The sequence below is a fragment of the Nyctereutes procyonoides genome, unplaced genomic scaffold (assembly GCF_905146905.1).
Source record: "Nyctereutes procyonoides isolate TBG_1078 unplaced genomic scaffold, NYPRO_anot_genome, whole genome shotgun sequence".
Lineage (NCBI taxonomy): Eukaryota > Metazoa > Chordata > Mammalia > Carnivora > Canidae > Nyctereutes > Nyctereutes procyonoides.
This window is the reverse complement of record NW_026575121.1, coordinates 114,641-134,981: the sequence shown is the minus strand read 5'-3', so window position 1 is coordinate 134,981 and position 20,341 is coordinate 114,641. Positions and strand designations below refer to the sequence as shown.

Here is a 20,341-nt window from a genome sequence, read left to right as displayed (position 1 = left end):
GGACACACTAGCCACCTTTGAGATCTCTTAGTTACACTTGGATCCTCATCATCCTTAAGGATACCACTGGCCCACTTACCCTCCAGACGTCTTCCACTCTGAAGGGTGTGTAACACCCTTAACTCAGGAGGCAAACGATGCTCCTGCATTGAGTTACAAATGTGCAACTCTTCCAGCGTTTAACGGCCACCCAACATAACTCTATGCGCCTGAACTTTCATGGAATTCAAAATACAGAGAAGTCCTGGCTTTTTCATACGTATGCAGATCCAGTAAGAGCAAATAGTTAATGATTCTCAGTGTTATTTTATGAGGATGGCTTTTATAGCCCTAATGCTCAAGATAATTCTACAAATAGGTATTCTTATCACCATTTTACTGTTGAAACGGACTCAGACTTATCAAAGGTCACAAATCAATTTGAATAACAGCTAGGATTTAAAGCCAGCTCAAAAGTCCAGGGGGCTATTTTTCTAAAACAATATTTAAGGTTACATTTTCCTTTTAGTCATGCTAATTACAGAAAGAGACTACAATGCAGAAAAAGCAAAATGCAAAAAAAAAAAAAAAAAAAAAAGCAAAATGCAGAAAACATGGAAAAAGAGTCACACTTCACCTGCCCTAAGTGAGTAAGCACAGTGAGGGGGCAGAGGAGCCGCCAGGGGCACTGAGCCTGGGCCTAGGTCCCTTAGGAGGTCACCCCTAGCTGCCTCTGGGACTTTAGAAAAGTACAGCAGAGTATCAGCACTTACTCTGCTTTCTCCAATATTCCTAGCTGCAAATACACTCAAGGCCACACACTTCAAGAGGAGGCAGGACACAAGGAGAGGTGGCAGTGGTTCTGGGACCTTCTACATCTTCCTGGATCCAGAGTATGAATGAGTCATTGCCAGGCCCTGTTCTTATCTGAGAAATCTCTGCATTATCAGAGGTTCACAGGGAGGGAGGGGTGGAAGAGACTGTTGCCTCAAGAAACGATCTCCCACAAAACACCATAGGCAGATGGGCCTCGGTCTCTAAAACCCCTACTGAGGAAGGATCAAGGTCTCCTTAAACCTGTATGTATCCCATGTACAGGGAGTATTTACTTATGTATTAATACATCAAATGGAGTACATACATATGTATTAATACATCAAATGATCTCTGGGTGAGACTGTATGTTTTCCACTGAAATTAAAAAAGCAAACAAGTGTCACGTTTTTACCTGAAAACAAATGTGGTTTTTTGGTTTATCTAAGGCAAAGGGTTATCTTGTTAAACCACACAATATAAACAACAATAATATTAATCATTGTGATAAAGAGGACAACAATGATGCCTTGATGGTATACCTGTACATGGCTTTATACTCTAAAAAACATTTTCACATATTTATTTAAATATCTGTCCTTCAGGCAGCCTGGGTGGCTCAGCGGTTTAGAGCTGCCTTCAGCCCAGGGACTGATCCTGGAGACCTGAGATAGAGTCCCGCGTCGGGCTCCCCGCATGGAGCCTGCTTCTCCCTCTGCCTGTGTCTCTGCCTCTCTCTCTCTCTGGGTCTCTCATGAATAAATAAATAAAAATCTTAAAAAAAAAAAAAATCTGTCCTCCTTACTTGCTGTGAATTCATAGACAGTCTTGGGTATGAATTCTAGTCATGTCTGAGCAAATCAGAACCTTGTTTTTTTTTAGTTAGGGGTAAAATAGGGTAGTAATGATGCCCATCCTACAGTTTGGCAGGAAGGCCTGAATTTAAAAAGCTAACATCCGCATCATAAATGTCTGAAAATCAATGACTAGGAAGACAAACATTTGGTCTTTGGTCCTCAAAAGTGGCCCAAGAAAGTAGACGGGGAACTTAGTGTTTCCATCATTTAACTGATAGGGAAAACTAATCATTAAAACTAGTGTACATATTCCCCCAAACCCCACTCCAACCCCTTCAAACTGTTTTTTCATGATGATTCACCAAGGTCCAGAAAGAGCTTCCAACAATTGTTATTTAAATTTTATCTGCTGAAAAAACAAACTAACCAAAACTCTGGCATTAAATCAGACACTGATAAGGGCCAACTATGTGCCTGGGCTGTGTTTGCGACCCCTGGATCTCTGGCCTTCAGGGCCACCCCAGCTCCGGTGCTGACTGTACTTTCTGGAAAATTCTGGACAAATATATTGCCTGTTTCCTTCTCTTGACCACAGCAGGGAAAAGTATTAACTCTTACTGAGAAACTGGATGCAGGATACCCATTATTTGTTCGGGAGGAAAAGTGAATAAAGTGAAATTAACCAGTCTCAATATATACATACAATGCATGTTGTTTTCTACATATGACAAAATAAAATTTAGAAGTGCACAAACTGTAAGATCTCTCCAAGAAGCGCTTCACAATTATTACCTCAGAAAACCTGTTCACAATCTCGTTCCAAACAGCCTTACTATTATCCATTTCAGAGAATTTTGTTGCTTTTAACTTAAGTTTATCGCAACAATTATTCCACCAGACATTTACCAAATCAACAGCATTTTTTTTCTGCTTCAGAATCTTTTCTGATAATACTGTATTTCAAACCCCTCCTATCAAAGAAATTTTTACAGGCCCGTCACTACAGAGCAACTGTCAACATCTTCAAATACGTTTTTACATTTGAATGAAACAGTCTAAGTCACAATCATACGGTCATAATTTCCTTATGTCATTTCCCAGAATTATAAAATCACAATGTAGAGACCTTACATTAAATATGTGCAAGAGTACCACGGGTTGGAAGAAATGTCACACTATTAACTCAGATAATTATATGACAGAAGTCAATGAACTCAGGATTATTTTTGCTAATTATTATTACCTATAAATTCCATATGGCTGTCGAGATCTGGTGAAATAATGCAGCTAGTATTTTATCATAAAATTGTATTCTATAATGGCTAGTGAATTTAAGTTTTTGCTTAGAATCATAGGTATAATCAGCTCAATACAAAACTAAATATAGTCCCTTGAAAGACTTAGGTGTAAACACATATTTATAGTGTATACTACCCTATATTGTACAATAGGAACTTGATACTAAAAATAATCCTCAGAAAAAGAAATGCAGATTTTTAAAAAAAACTAAAAAAAAATAATGTATGCTCAAGTAATATTTAATAAAAGAGCCAATAAAAAACAAACAAAAATAGATAAATAAAAGAGCCAATACACAATGGAGGAAAAAAGATAATCTCTTCAACAAATGGCGCTGGAGAAATTGGATATTCACATGTAAAAGAATGAAAATGAACGCATATCTTACACTATTCATGAAAATTAACCCTAATGGATTAAGGACTTATTTTTTTTAAGATGTTATGTATTTATTCATGAGAGACACACAGAGAGAGAGGCAGAGACACAGGCAGAGGGAGAAGCAGGCTCCATGCAGGGAGCCTGATGCGGGATCTGGGTCTCCAGGATCATGCCCTGGGCCGAAGGCAGAGGCTCAACTGCTGAGCCACCCAGGAGTCCCTGGATTAAAGACTTAAATAGAAGACCAGAAACCATATAACTCTAGAAGAAAACAGGGAAAAAGCTCCCTGAGATGGATCCTGGCAATGATTTTTTTGGATATGACAAAGCACAGCAAGAAAAGAAAAAATAAACAAGTGGGGTCACATCAAGCTACAGTTTCTGCACAGCAAAAGAAACCATCAACAAAATGAAAAGACAACACATGGAGTGGGAAAAACTATTTGCAAACTACATATCTGATAAGGGGTTAACAACCAAAATACATAAAAATTTCATAAAATTCAATGACAAAATATATGTACATGTACATTAATTTTCATATATTTATATTTATACACACACACACAATTAAAAAATAGGAAGAGGAAAAGAGTAGATATTTCTCCAAAGAAGACATACAAATGGCCAACAGGTACATACGAAGGTGCTCAACATCGCTAATTAGCAGAGAAATACAAATCAAAACCACAATGAGATATCACCTCTGGCCTGTTAGAATGGCCATGATCAAAAATTCATACCAAGTACTAAATAGTGTAACTCTCAAGTAGATTCAGTTTAATTTATGATAGACTTTCAGTCAATACCCTGTTGGTATGGAACAAGTACTCAGTTACAAATGACCTTAGCTGGGTTCTTATCATCCTAAACCAGCTACTACAAAGTTTCCCCATTTGAGAATAACTCATTTAAATTCTTTCAAAAGATAACCCTAAAGTGGGACTGCAGTTAAACCTGATGAAATAGATGTGTATATAGATGTAAATATATATCTATCTCATATGTGTGTGGTATATGTCCACAAAATATTAAGTAAAAAATGTAAGGTATAGAATATTAGGTACCATCTGGTCCTATACTTGTAAATAAATAAATAGATACATGTTCACATATATGGCTGGAGTATACGCTTGCTTACGTTTTCTTCCTAATAACTTTTCTCTATTCCCCTTGCTTCATCTTAAATTTGTTTTGTATAATGAGCACATATTACTTATAATCAGAGCTTTAGAAAAAAATAGTTGCAACTGTGCTCCGACAGAGGAATCGGCTGACACGGTTCTAGCAGATATTCAGAGACAGAGCACTGGGCAGCCCGGGTGGCTCAGCGGTTTAGTGCCACCTTCAGCCCAGGCCATGACCCCGGGGTCCCGGGATCGAGTCCCATGTCGGGCTGCCCGCAGGGAGCCTGCTTCTCTCTCTGCCTCTCTCTCTCTGGGTCTCTCATGAATAAATAAATAAAATCTTTAAAAAATAAAAAAAAAAAGAGAGAGCACTGAACACATCTTGAGTTGGGAATTCTACTGAATATCCTACTTTGGGCAGAAACCGCTCCACTTTGCGTTTCTACAGCACTCTACCAAGTGCTTTCACAATCCCACAGGTCAGGACTTAGGATTCCACTTTGCAGTGGGGAATCTGAGGCTGGAGGAGTCAGACTCTCCTGCCAGGTCCCCCAGCCCGGCAACGGCAGGGCGCAGATCTGCACCAGACCGTCAGGACCACAGCCTCTACCCCAGCACCCACTTGGGTCCTCCTTCCTCAAGGGCCCCCCCAGCCAGGTTCAGACTGCTCCTCTACTCATGCCAGTTTAGTACTGGCCATTAAAAAATAAACTATTTCACATTCAAATAGACACAGGCTAGATTTTATAAAGCAGTAGTCTGAACATTTTAAAATAATGTCAGGCATCCTCCCTCCCCTCCTCCAAATTTAATATTTTGCTATCTTAGACGCTCAACTAAAAAATACAAAAGCTGACCATGCACTGCATAAGAGACATTCATAAATTTCCTTCAACAACTGTAAATCTCTTGTGTACCACATTTCAAAAATCTCTTTTGACAAAATTTCCTTTAGCTTTTGGGACTTTTTAAACAATAAAAGCCAGAAGAAACAAAACTCTTAAAGGGGCAAAGCAAAAACTCATGAAAATATTCCTTTGTATCTAACTGGTATTTCTTTCCATCTGCCTTTGTCAATAAAAAAGAGCCCACGAACCCCCAGTCCCAACCCAGAAAGGCTACTAAAAGCCACTACTTTTGTAAAACGTTACACTGCCCTACTTTTAAACATGACCTGACCTTTGGGTTAACAAAACTTTCATCTGCTTAAGAAGAGCTGCTTTGTTTTTGCAGCACCATGCTCAAAATATTTATTTAGTTGAAATGTGGAGATTGACAGAACACTGTACACATTTTAAAAAACAAGAGAGGAGAAAACCCATTTTTATCTGACCTGCCTTTGGAAAACTTTGGCTCTGCAGAGGCTTACAAGATACCCTGGACCCTGAGCAGCAACGCCCTCCGGAGGCCACCCGGCTGGCTCCCTCCCCGGCTCCCTCCCCGGGCTCCCTCCCCGCCGGCTGCCCTGGGCCCCTGGTCCCCTGGTCCCCGGGGAGAAGCGTCCAGGGGCCGTGCAAGCCGTCCAAGGCCCCCGGGGCTCCGCAGCGTCTGCAGCGCACTGACCTGATCGCCACCGATGCCCCGCGCTCCATTCAAACCCTTCTGTGACAACTCGCCCTCCTCCTCCTCCTCAGGCACTGGCCTGGTGGAGCCCCGGGCCCCAGGGGGCCTCCTGAAGGACCACCGCTTGTGCACCGACACTAGGGTCACCTGCGGGTCACCCAGGGTCGCCAGGAAGGACGGCTTGCCCCCCGCCTTCTCCATCACCGCGTCCTGGGCCCCCTGACACAGAGCAAGCAGTTCACGGGCACCAGGCTGCCTGGGCAGGTGGGAGGTGATACTGTACAAGTGTCCCCACAAGCACAAGCAGGGGGCTCCTCCCGCCCGCCGCAGCAGACTCCCCTCTGCTTGGGGCCAAGCCGGGAGGCTGCACCCGCTGCATACGGACCTGCCCTTGTTTACCTACATGCTTCCAGCCAATGGGCACCCTCTCGCTCATCACACTGCATTCGGCACCGAGGACCTCTGCACACGGCCCCACGCGTGCCCTCAGCGGCCCCCAGCCCGGCTGGCGTGTGCAGGAGCCCGCACGTAAGCACCTCCGCCTCCGGAGCCCAGCCCGGTCTCCTCAGCGCTGTCTCCTTTCGGCCACGTGCGCTCCCAGGAACCCGCCTCAGGGCAGGGAGGGTGACACTCGCCTTCCGGGACCGACAGCAGCGGCCTCTCCTGCAGCTCCAGAGCTGGCGGTGCGCGGCACCCCAGGGGAGACAAGGATTTCCTGGGCAACATGACTTGCATTTCCAAGAAGGTGTAAGAAAGTTCCATGTTTCCTGCAGCTTTGTTTTCCCTTGGACCAGCTTGGCTCGACTTCAGCAAGAGCTGCCTGCAAGGACTCCCTGGCTAACAAGGCTCATCCACTTCGTATACACAGCAGGCCAGCCAGGAACCAACCCGCAATTCAGGCTTCTCGGGCCACCCGCTGGGCCCCAGCAGGATTAAGAGAACCCAGGAGGCAGCAGCATGGCTCCCTGGCCACCCCCTGGCCACCCCCACTGCTGGCTCCACGGCAGCGAGCAGGCAACCTCATCCCCCGTGGGAAGGACCAGCTCCAGCCACTTTCCTGGCGCCGCCACCCCCTTCAAGTGTGTATGCGTGGAATGTCCACGCCGCCCACGGAATCGGGTTGGTAAAACACACTACAACCTCTGCACTCCTCTGGGGAGGGGGGCACCTGAGGGCACTTGGAACCTTCCAGGGCCCTGAGGATGCTGCCTCCCTGGGAGGCAACGACCCTTCTGCCCCAATTAAAACTGCCACCTCTGCCCCGACAACTGCTGACCAGATCTGTTCTCTTTGAGGGAAGGCGACTCTCCTGCCTCTCATTTGCTCTGTGGGGATTTACCCCCGTCGGCTCCCACTCCTGGAACATGCTCAGGGCATGCCACTCCAGTCTGTGTCTCACCTGGCTTCTTATCTGCCGTGTGCTCAGTCAGAAAAGAACCTGCCTCCATTTCCAAGAGGTGCTAATCACATCAGTGAGCAAGAAGGAATGGCATGTGTGATGCTTGGTCCCTCAGGCCTGACTCCACCGAAGGGCCGGCACAGGCGAGTCCAGGACATCTGTCATTGCTTCCTTGCGATCGATCACTCCAATCTTATCTGCGAGGACCCGTCAGGACCTGTGTGTGCCTGCCAACCCCCTCACATTTCCTTGGGGTGCATCATAAGTATGTTCTACGGATGTCTGAAGCTATCTCTTTGAGCACAGATTTTTAAAAATGTTGTCATTTTGGGTAGAAATCCTTCCCCAAAGGTGCTGTTTCTTTCTGCTGTCTTTTAAAACAGAAGTTAATACTCAGGTCTCAACTTTTCTTGGTGATAGGAGGCCATTATAAATATAAGCGCTTCTGTGCTGTACTATGAATGGTTAATAAGGAAACTATGTTGGCCTCATACATCCCAAGTGTTTTGGAACAGTCTGTCCTGTTAGCACCATGGGCTATAGAAAATTTAAATACTTTGCTGTAAAATACTTTTACTTCTCCTAAATGGTCATTCAGACCCAGGACGCAGCCAGAACAAGGAGGCTGGGGCCAGGTTATAACAGGCCGGAAGTTCAGACTTTGTCCTGTGGACAGTGGAGAATAGCCAGTTTTTAACGCAAAGGACTTCCATGATTTAAATTTGTGATTTAGAAATACGGTTTGGGCAGGCCTGAGAACGGAGACTCCGAGGAGGGGGTGCCCATAGGGTTACCAGGAGCAGAGAAAATGAATAGCAAAGAAGGATTAAACCAAGGGGGCGGCACTCCAGGCTCGGAGAGGCCCTGTGGCGGACACGGCCACTTCCAGGGGGGCGGAGGCGAGGAGGAATGGGGGAAGCGGTCTGGGGTGAAGACAGTGGCTTCTCCTCTGCTCCCACGGAATCCTAAGGGACCTGCAAACAGCCAAAGCATGAGCCACTTTCCCAGGCTAAGAGCGGAGCCCAAACCCTTCTTTGTGGCACCTCCCCCCTCCTCATACCTGACCTCCTCTGCCAGGCTAATCCCCCTTATCCCTTAAGTCCTGCTCTCAGTGTGGCCTCCATTCATGCTAGCAGGGCTTGCTCCCTCATCTGAATTCCAGCCTCACCCATGCCAGCAGCCCAGGCCTGGCAGGTAGGAGCCTCTGCTGTTCCCTGGAGGCCAGGTCTTCTCCCTCCACGGAGGCGGCTTCCAGATCAGCCCATACTTGCCCCCGACAACGAGCACATGGGCACCACCAGGAGACACGGTTCCTGGGTCTTACCTAACACAGTGATGAACAAGCCCCATTCCCCAGGCGTGACATGTGTCCTCACTGAGATGAGGTCCAGACAGACCCAAGTGTGCTTCCTCCTACGTAGAACTTCGTGGTGCTTTTGTTCCCCTGACTCCAGCGCAAGGGCATATCCGGCTCTCACATTCCTTCTAGAGCTACAGGTCTGCAGGGTTCTCCTCACACTAATTATTCTTGCCTCCCACGTGTGCAAATTATACCATCCACCTTCCAAAATAAATTTATCCTACCCACCTTCCCAGTCTCTGGATCTTTTTTGTAAAAAAATTAAAATCCCTTTGGAACCCTGGTACAATCTGAGGAGCCGGGCCTGAAGGCAGATGGACAGCTCGTGTTTCCATGAGCCCCCGAAACATCTGGCTCCAATATTTCAGCACTTGACAGAGATGACCAGCTCAGTCCCTGGGTGGGGCTTCTCAGGAGGAGCACTGGGCCAGTCCTCCCAGGACAGGCAGCGGAGCCCCGGATCCTGTGACAGGACGACAGGACCTGACACTACGCACGCTGGGAAGCAGCGGCCCCGAAGATTCCCAGAGAACAGGAGCAGTACAAACAGCCCATCCTTCACAACGGAGGCGGAATATTAATAAAGGAGGATAATTCAGAGCCTGAGAGCCAACCACTTAAGCGCTGTGCACATCAGAAGATAGGGGACACTCTGCTCTCAGGAGTTCATGAACAGGTTAGGAGAGAACAGTAGAGGACAGTCCTCAAGCTCAAAAGCGATCCTTCAAACTGGAGGTGCCCGGCGTGGGAGGGGCTGCCGCGGGCCAGTCACCCTAGAAGACCTGCTGGGGGGGACGGCCCGGGGCCGCTCCTTGCGTACCGCACTGGGGGCCTCTGAGACTGAAACAGCCCATCACACACACAAGAAGAAAGAAAGAAAAAGAAAAGCAAGGAAAAGAGAAGAGAAAACCCTGGCTGGATTGCCTACCGTGGGAAAAATGATGACAGTTCTAGATCATAGAGACTGGACAGGGCCAGAGGACAGACACCCGAGACAGTTCACGGCTGAGCACACGCACCTCAACCTCCTTGGCAGCCCTGCACTCCCCCAGCCCTGCCGCCCCAGCGTTTCCCCCACCCCACGCTCCCTGGCTGGCTGCTCCAGCCACGAGGTCCAGACCAGACACTGCCCACCTGCCCTGGGCCCCTGCCTCGCCCTCTCCCTCCCGCTGTCCCGGAGGACTTGCCACCTGCCCCACCTGTCGTTCCCCGCCCCCACCTCCATGCCCACGCCCGCGGGGGAGCCCGCCTCCTGCCACAGGGATCTAACTGGAGCAACCAGCACAGTCCGGCCTGCCGAGGTCTCAACCCCGCACCCACCTGCCTCCCCCACCTGCCTCCATTCTCCGTCCTCCCCTCCGGCTGCAGGGAGACAGGGAGAAGTGTCCTGTGGCCCCCAGGTCCCATTCCTCCCCCCCCCCCACCCGCCCCCAGCTCCTTCTCGGAGGCCCTCCAGGAGCCTGCTCCTCCTGAAGCTCTTGGTGCTAGACTGGCTCGCAGCTCAGCCCGTTTGGGCCCCTTCCCTGTGGGTGAGCTCCCCCTTCCTTGGTGAGCTCATTCAGCCCAACAGAAATACGGCTTACGCCCAGGAACTCCCAGACCACACTTCGGGACCCAAGGGCCTAACCTACATCTCCTGCTGGATCGTTAACATGCATCGTGAACGTTCACTGGTCTAAAACTGGGCCCCCCCAGTTCTGGCCCTTCCCTGCCCCTGCCAGTCTCCTTTCTTCCACCTGCATTAACCCTTGATAAGAACAGTCTCCTCCTGGGCAGCCTGGGTGGCTCAGCAGTTTAGCGCCGCCTTCAGTCCAGGACGTGATCCTGGAGACCTGGGATCAAGTCCCACGTCAGGCTCCCTGCATGGAGCCTGCTTCTCCCTCTGCCTCTCTCTCTGTGTGTGTGTATTCTCATGAATAAATAACATCTTAAAAAAAAAATAAAAGAAAAGAACGGTCTCCTCCTTTCAAACCTGCAGGTAAATGAACAGCAAACCCTGTCTGTCCCACCTTTAAATACAGCCAGCGTCCAGTCCCTTCTCAGGAACCCACTACACCCTGCTCCAAACCACCAGCACGCCTTGCCTGCACTAGTCTAACAAACCTGCCTAAGGGAACCTCTGGCCTAAAGTCTCTTCTCCATGCAAAATCCAGAGCCACTGAAGGAGAAGTCAGAGGACTGTGGTTGGCTTTTCAGCCAACCCTCATGCTGCTCATCCCTCACCCAGCTGGCTGTTTTTGCAACAAAGCAAGGCTTCCTGCGGCCTCAGGGACTCCCCTTTCTACTCTCTGGGGCCTAAAAACAACCCTTCCCCACCACCCCTCCCCAGGTGGCTCACTTCCTCACCTGCCACAGGTCTTTGCTCAAAGGTCCCCTCCTCAGTGGCTTGCCCCTAATTGCTCAGTTCCTATTTCAAACACTCCCACTCCCCTTGGTCCTTTCCTGCCAAGTTTTCAGAGTCCTCAGCTACCATCTGATACAGTAATACATATTTTACTTGTTTACCGACCGTCCCTCCATCAGGATGTGAGCTTCACAAGTCCCAGAATCCCCGTCCGTTTTCCTCACCCACCTCTGTATTGCCAGCACGCCAGCAGCACTTATATCTAAGTTTCTCAATAAAGATTTGTTGAATGAATGACACAGAAAACTAGAGCAAAACAACTGACACATTTGCTTGCTATAAAACATGGATTGCTAGACTTTCAAACAAGTATTCAAAGTTCAGAAGCCCCATGCACAGCCGGCTCTCTTCCCCCTTATTCCTTTTCCCCTCCAAGCCAACAGTCTGAACTCAATTACTACTGAGAACAGGCACTGACCTTGTGAAAAAAAACTCAACTGAGTAAATTTGAAAATCTAATTGGCTTTATTAAACGATCCATGCATCGGGTAGCATCCCATTGACAGAGCAGGGGGCGCTCCAAGGAGTTGTATGAAATGGAAGATTTTAAGGGAAGGGGAGTGGGTGTGAAAGTTGTAAGGCAAGAGGCAAGGAAAGGTTGTTTCAGGAGAAGAGCAGAGGGTCTTACTGCGCAGATTACCTCATCTTCCTTCGGGAGACGGAGAAACCCACCTGATAGATGACCCCATTGCTGTCTGTCAGAAAACTCCTGACTAACCAGTTAAGAGTCGTATTCCTGCAGGAGGGGGACACTGCAGTGACCTTAGGTATGAAGCCCTGGTTTATAGTCTCGGGGACTTAACCTAAGTGACACCATTTTGATCCTGTGGTTTTCTTTTTAACGTGCTCCCCCTACATGAGGCAGTTACTCCTGGGCTCCAGCCAACTGCTGTCAAGAGTCTTGGGTCACCAGGGTTTCCAAGAGAAGGTAAGTAGCTGGAGTTTCACATAATAAAATCTTCTAATTTAAAAATGTTGAAAATCGATGCAAAGTTCTAGCCAATGAAATATAAGGAAAAGCTGTCAGGGCTCCTGAGAAAGCTCCCTAAAAGAGAGACCAGGTTTGTGCTTACCCCTTCCTCATTTCTGCTGTGTGTGACATGGGTTAGACGGCTGGAGTCCTGGCCATGAGATTATGAGGAAGATGGGAGCTGCATCTTAGCTTTCTAGAGCAGTGAGACAAGGAAGTCTGCATCCCTGATGACCCCGAAGACACCCACCAACCCGGGACACATGCGTCTCGACTTCACTAACAGCCATATTGCTTTAGACCTTCTGTTGTACAGGGCCAAACATAATTCTAATACAAGTGTCACATGCAGTAGAGGAGTAGGGGCTTCGGGCATGGCAGTATAAACTGCAGACCAGCTCCCCAGTAAAACTGGTGAAAATTATTTTAAAGAAACCTTACAAACAAACACGGAAAGGCTCTGGAAATGACCCTAAAGACATAGAGCAAATGAACAAATATTTGTTCAAGAAAACCTCCTACAATTTGGAGCAAGAGTCTACACGGTTTGAATCAAGACCACACTCCCTCCCCTCTCTGAACTCAGCAAGGTGGGAACTCCACTTGACTGGTGCAGCCAAGAACACAGGGATCCCTCCCCACCCAGCTACCAGTCAGTGGGCTTTCTTCCCAGGAGGGGCAGCACATCGGCACTTCTCACCCTATCCATCTCCTGATGTTGAGGCTAAGTTGTAGGCTGACACAGCCACGTGGTGGAGGTTCCCCTCTCCCATCTAGACCCCCTGGTGGTACGAAGGCTCTACTTTGAGCCCGGTGCACCCAGAATATGACTGCCCTTGCCCTGGCTCATGATGTGCTGGTCCCAAACCAAGAGAGGAAAACTGAGCAGAACTGAGGGTAGGGCCTGCCCCATGCCCTGTGAATCCCCTTCCCAAAGCACTCAGCTCCTAAAGAGGGAGAATCACTCAGAAGTGTGACACTGTCCCCATTCCCAGCCAAGACAACTGGGAGGAGATTGGTAGATCAATTGGACTGATAGGCTGACCTACAGGCTGACCAGTTTGCAGAAGTAGCAGGGGCAGTGCTGGTGGGGTGGGGAGATGGGGAGACAGCCGGGGAGAGCATGCCTGGGGTCAGAACAAATCTCAAAACACTGAGCTCAAGAACATCCCATCAAAGGGCCTGAATTTGAGTGGGCCCAGCTGTGGAACAATTTATACCCCAGGGCATTATTGAAAACAATATATCATCCAGCAATTAGTGGAGCTTAATAGCTATGAGTGGGTCAGGAAAAAACCCACAAAAACAAAACAATTGTCATCACAAAGTGACTGTGAGCACACCCAAGGCTGTGCCCCAATAAGAAACAACAGAGGCTCAACACTGCTGGTGTGAAACATACTCCACTAAAATAATCTAGTGAGTCACTAAATAATAATAATAATAATAATAATAAAGCAAGTAACAATAAGAAGCCCTTGGGTGGCAGTGGTGAGGAAGTAGCAGTACCCAGAATTGTCTAAAATGTCCAGTTTCTACCAAAAAATTGTGAGACATGCAAAGAAAAAGACAAGTATGATCCACACACCAAGGGAAACAAAGCAGCCAACAGAAACTGCCTGATTGCAATGAGATGTAGGATTTAACATACAAAGACAGAAACCATTAAAATCATCTTAAATAAAGGAAGAGATGATGACAATGTTGCATTAAATAGACAATAGCAATAAGGAGATAGAAAGTATAAAAAAGAACCAAATGGCAAATCTGGAGTTGAAAAATATAGTAAACTGAAATGAAAATTCACTAGTTGGGTCCAGCAGATTTGAACTGAATTAGCCAACAAGAAGAGATCAAAGAGACAATGCAATCTAAGAACAGAGAGGAAAAAAGGAATGAAGAAAAATTAATAAAACCTCATGAAATTGTACCCCACAGGGTTAACGAGGTTGCAACTAGCAGGAAGTTTAAACAGTTCAGAGAACTGCTTCCTCCTAATCAGCTACTCTGTCTTTTCAGACCCCACTATCAAATCTACTCGTGGTCATCACAGAAGCCTGGACTCCAGGTCAACTGATATGGTTCCAGCCTAGGAACAAGCAAGGCCCTGCCTTCCTTACCCGAGATAGAGCCCAAGACCCCCTCAGAGTTATATCAGCTCTTGGAGCATGCCCGTACCCCACTCCCTGTCCTAAGATAACCTCCTGATGTCAGGAGCTGAATTTTGCCTCACTCTGACATCAAGTCTCTCCCTAAAGTGAACATGGAGCATATGCTACCTATGTGTTTGCTCAGTGTGCACACTCCATCCTTCCTCATGAATAGTCATAAGCTTCCCCACCCTCTTCATCAATATGTGTGTAACCTCAACCCCTAATGGTTATAAAAAACTTGTTCTGTCCCCCTTCGGGAGGTGGGTTTCAGGCTTGCCCATCTCATTTGCCTCTCAAAAAACCACTTTCCTTGCTGCAAACCTAGGGTCTGGTGATTGGCTTTGCTATGCATCAGGCAGACGGGCTTGGGCTGTTACACTCATAGAAATTTGGGACACCACTGCCCACACCAGCATATGTGTAATGGGAGACCAGGAAAAAGGAAAAGGAAAAATACTCAAAGAAACAGTGACCGAAAACTTCCCAAATTTAGTGAAAAAAAAAAAAAAATAGCCTACACATCCAGAAAGTTTGATAACTTTAGATTCAATGACACAAATAGACTAAAAATAAAATAATAGAAAAAGATGTATCATGCAAACAGTAACCACAAGAAAGCCAATGTGGCTATCCTGAGAAACAAAACAGACTTCAAAACAATGTTACCAGGGGATCCCTGGGTGGCGCAGCGGTTTGGCGCCTGCCTTTGGCCCAGGGCGCGATCCTGGAGACCCGGGATCGAATCCCACGTCGGGCTCCCGTGCATGGAGCCTGCTTCTCCCTCTGCCTGTGTCTCTGCCTCTCTCTCTCTCTCTCTCTCTCTCTGTGACTATCATAAATAAATAAAAAATTAAAAAAAAAGAAACCTATTAAAACAATGTTACCAGGAAAAAAAGGGTACATTTTATGATGATAAAACTCACTCCATCAGGAAGATATAAAAATTACAAACATACACATCTAATACCAGCACACAAAATACATGACAAAAATAACTGACAGAAATGAAAAGAAAAAAGACAATTTACCAGTGACAACTGGAGACTTCAACACTCACTTTCGATAATGAAGAAAACTGTGCCGAGTATCAACAAGGAAACGGGTGACTTAATAACAGAAATATGTATTTGGTCTCCTAAAGCCCTTGGAATTTCCTAAGTGACATGAGACCTTGCCCAATGTAAAACTCTTCCATCTGGCTCTTCCTGAGTTATACCCTTTTATAATATACTGATGTAAGTAAGTACTTTCCTGAGTTCTGTGAGTCACTCTAGCAAATTAATTGAACTCAGAGGGGCTTGTTGGAACCTTTATCCTATAGCCAGTCGGTCAGACGCACAGGTGACAACCTGAACTTGTCACTGGTATCTGAAGTGGAGGGCAGGAGGGCAGTCTTGTAGGAAAGAGCCCTGAACCCCTGGGATCTGATGCAATCCTCAGATAGATAGCTTAAGAAATAAGTTAAATTGCAGGACACTCAGCTGACCCAAGAATTGTTTGGTGTATGGAGAAAAAAATCCACATGTTGGAACCGATATCAGAATTGCAAAATAGAAGACAGGAACAATACAATAGGCCAAACAGACCTGACCAATATATACAGAACCCTCCATGCAATAATAGTATAATATGCCCATTTTCAAGTGGACATGGGACATTCTCCAGGATATACCATATGCTAGGCAATAAACCTCAATAAATTGAAAACAATGGAAATAATGCAAAGTCTAGTCTTCAACCACAATTGAATCAGAAATCTGTAACAGAAAGGAATCTGGGAAACTCACAAATATGTGGAAATGAAACAGGACACTCCTAAATAACCAGTGGGCCAAAGAAGAAATCAAAGGGAAATTAGTACATATTTTGAGTCAAATGAAGACACAACATACCAACATTTATGGGATGCACCTAAAGCAGTGTTTAAAGGGAAACCGATAGCTGTCAATACCTGAATAAAGAAAAAAAGAGGATCTCAAATCAATAACCCAAGCTTCTACCTAAGACACTGGAAAAAGATGACTAAACCTAAAGAAGTAGAAGGAAATTATGTTAATGTCCTAATACTGCTGTAACAAAATTGAGTATTAGAAATCTATTCTCTCATAATTCTGATGGCTAGAAGTCAAGATTTTTCTTTTCGAGGCTCTGAAGGAGAATCTATCTCATGACTCTCTCCTACTTCCTGGTGGTTGCTGGCAATCCTTAGCATTTCTTGGTTAATAGAAGCATCACTCCAATCTATTTCTATAATCACATGGCTTTCTCTTCTGTGTCTTCACATGGTGTTCTTACAAGAATAGCAGAAATTGGGGCCTCTGGATGGCTCAGTGGTTGAGTGTCTGCCTTTTTTTAAAAAAAGATTCATTCATTCATTCATTCATTCATGAGAGACACAGAGAGAGACGCAGAGACACAAAACAGGCTCCCTGTGGGGAGCCCGATGTGGGACTCAATCCCTGGATTCCAGGATCACGCCCTGAACTGAAGGCAGATGCTCAACCACTGAGTCACCCAGGTGTCCCGAGCATCTGCCTTTGGCTCAGGGCATGATCCTGAGGCCCTAGGATAGATTTCTGTGGCAGGCCCTGTGCAGGGAGCCTGCTTCACCGTCTGCTTGTGTCTCTGCAAAAGAATAGCAGAAATTGGATTTAGGGTCCACCAGAATCCTGTATGACTTCATCTTAATGTACTAATTACACCTGCAAAGACCCTACTTCCATGTAAGATGACAACACTCACAGATACGAGAGCTTGGGACTTCAACCTATCTTTTAGGGGACACAGTTCAACCCATGACATAGGGAATAAAAGATTAGAGTATGAAATAGAGGACAGAAAAATACAGAAAACTGTCAAAACCAAAGGCTGTTTCTTTGAAAACATCAACAAAATTGATAACTCTTTAGCTAGAATGACTCAGAAAACAGAGAGAAGACTCAAAGTATTAGAATCAGAAATGAAAAAGGGGTTATTATCACTGATTTTAAAGAAATAAGAAGGATTATAAAGGAATACTAGAAACAATCGTGTGCCAACAAATTAGATACCCTGGATGTAACAGGCCAATTCCAGAGAGAAAAACTAGCAAAACTGACTTAAGAAGAAATAGACAATCTGAATCAACTTTCAACAAGATCTTGAATTAGTAAGTGGAAAGCTTGCCAAGAAGAAAAGCCCAAGTTCAGACAGCTTCAACACTAAATGCCATCAAAGATTAATTGAGGAGAATACAAAATTTTAATACAGTCTTCCGGGATCCCTGGGTGGCGCAGCAGTTTGGCGCCTGCCTTTGGCCCAGGGCGCGATCCTGGAGACCCGGGATCGAATCCCACATCGGGCTCCCGGTGCATGGAGCCTGCTTCTCCCTCTGCCTATGTCTCTGCCTCTCTCTCTCTCTGTGACTATCATAACGAAATAAAAAAAAATTAAAAAAAAATTTTTTTAAAAAAATACAGTCTTCCTAAGGAAAAAAAAAAAAGAAAACCAAAAGACAAAGGAACACTTCTCAACTCATTCTATGAATGAGGCCAGCATTACCTTGATACCAAAACTAGACAAAGAGATCACAAGAAAACTACAAACCAATATCTCATGTGAATATGGACATGGATATTCCTCAGCAATATTACAGTAAACCAAATCCAGCAAAATATAAAAATATTTCATGCCATGACAAAGTGGGATTTGTCCTGGGAATGCAAGTCTGGTTTAACATCTAAAATCAGTTAATGAAACACACCACATTGATAGAATAAAAATCAAAACATGGTTTTTTCAATAGACACCAAGAAAGCATCTGACAAAATATAAAATCCTTTCATGATAAAAACACTTGACAAAGAAGGACTTGTAGGGAACTTCTTAAAACATGATAAAGGATATCTATGAAAAACCCACAGCCAACATTGTACTTAATGGTGAAAGACTGGAAGCTTTCCCCTAAGATATGAAAACTTCACAATAGGCAAATCTAAAGAGAAAGTAGATTAGTGGTTGCTTAGGCATGGGGATCATGGGGAGGCAGGGAGTGATAGCTGAAGGTGTATGGTTTCTTTCTGAGGTAATGAATGAAAATATTCTAAAATTGACTGTGGTTGATAATTGCATGCATCTGTGAATTGTACCTCAGTAAAGCTTTTTAAAAAAAAAATGTAGAGAGATTATTCAAAGAAAAATTAGGGAGGATATGCCTTGCCATTCATAGAAATCTAAACAGGGATCCCTGGGTGGCGCAGCGGTTTGGCGCCTGCCTTTGGCCCGGGGCGCGATCCTGGAGACCCGGGATCGAATCCCACATCAGGCTCCCGGTGCATGGAGCCTGCTTCTCCCTCTGCCTGTGTCTCTGCCTCTCTCTCTCTCTCTCTCTCTGACTATAATAAATAAAAATTAAAAAAATTAAAAAAAAAAAAGAACATAGAAATCTAAACAAACGAGTTTCCAGGTGAGCAGTGAGGCACTAGAAACAGAAGTGGACAGAGTGCCAGCATACACCATGAAACGGCTGGTAACTGCAAAAACTCACAAACCACCCAATATCCTTCAAGGAAAAAGGATAAATGATGTTATATTCCCACAATGGCATAATGCACAGCAACGATTCTTAGAAATACAATGACTAGTGAATTAAACTACTGCAACAATACCGAAATTAAAAGCACAGCAAAAAAAAACCCATCAACAAAACAAAAAAGCAATTTACCATACTGAATGGAAGAAGATATTTACAAATGATATATCTGATAAAGGGCTAATATCCAAAAAATATAAAGAACTTACACAACTCAACACCAAGAAAATAAGTAATCCAATTAAAAATGGGCAGAGAACTCGAACATTTTTCCAAAGAAGATGTATGGGTGACCAACAGACTTATGAAAAAGATGCTCTACATCACTAATCTTCAGGGAAATGCAAATCAAATCCACAGTAAGATTATCACCTCACACCCGTCAGAATGGCTAAAATCAAAAGCACAAGAAACCAGAAGTGTACTGAGGATGTGGAGAAAGGGGAATCCACATGCATTGTTGGGAATGCAAACTGGTACAGCCGCTGTGGGGAACAGTATGGAGGTTGTTCAAAACACTAAAAATAGGGATCCCTGGGTGGCTTAGCAGTTTGGCGCCTGCCTTTGGCCCAGGGCGCGATCCTGGAGTCCCGGGATCGAGTCCCATGTCGGGTTCCCAGCATGGAGCCTGCTTCTCCCTCCTCCTGTGTCTCTGCTTCTCTCTATGTCTATCATAAATAAATCTTAAAAAAAAAAAAAAAACACTAAAAATAGAACATATGATCCAATAGTTCCAGTACTGAATATTTACCTGAAGAAAACGAAGACACTAACTCAAAGACGAACATGTTCCCCTATCTTTACTGCAGCATCGTTTACAATAGTCAAGATATGGAAGCAGCCAGAGGGTCCATCTATAGATGAATGGATTAAAGATGTGGTGTGTATGTATGTATATGTATACAAAAGGAAATATCAGCCATAAATAAAGATGAAATTTGCAACGACATGGATGGATCTAGATGGTATACTGCTAAGTGAAATAAGTCAATGAAAGACAAATACCCTATGATTTCACTCATCTGTGGAATTTAAGAAAGCAAACAAATAAAAAAAGAGACAAAGGAAAAACCAGACTCTTAATACAGAGAGTAAACTAATGATTGCCACAGGTGAAGCAGGTGAAGAGGATTAAGAGTACACTCATAATAATGAGCACTGAGTAAGGGAATTGTTGAATCGCTATGTTGTACACTAGAAACTAACAAACACTGTACGTTAACTATACTGGAATTAAAAATTTACTTAAATGAAACAAATAACTTTCCTAATGTAATGTCTGGTGGGAGAATGTCTAGTCCCAGAAGACTAAGCACACTATGAGAGAATTTTTATAAAGCTCAGAATCCAGTAAAGTTAAATAATGGATTGTTCAGGCATTCATTATATGTGATAAAACTTTACAAAAACAAAAACAAAAGCTGGGTTACAATAAACAGAAGACTAGGATGGTGGTTACATTTATAGTGGGTACCTCCACAGGTGACACAAGAGAAGAACAGTGTATAGACACCATGGCATTAATA

At 45.1% G+C, this 20,341-nt stretch overlaps 1 protein-coding gene across 8 annotated transcripts in view; it reads right to left on the bottom strand.

The window, feature by feature from the left end:
* The window catches only part of ATP7B (ATPase copper transporting beta), a 65,536-nt gene that overhangs the window by 39,792 nt on the left and 5,403 nt on the right, over positions 1-20,341 (bottom strand). For 3 of the 8 annotated variants that reach the window (XM_055335850.1, XM_055335851.1, XM_055335853.1), the window contains exon 1: positions 5,960-6,303. The exons of 3 other annotated variants lie outside the window; for them this stretch is intronic. In XM_055335850.1, coding sequence (XP_055191825.1) covers positions 5,960-6,160 — 201 coding nt within the window. In that variant the 5' untranslated portion in view covers positions 6,161-6,303. Of the gene's footprint in view, positions 1-5,959; positions 6,304-6,362; positions 9,683-20,341 lie in introns of those variants that run through there. 2 more of the 8 variants (XM_055335854.1, XM_055335857.1) reach the window with 2 other exon arrangements.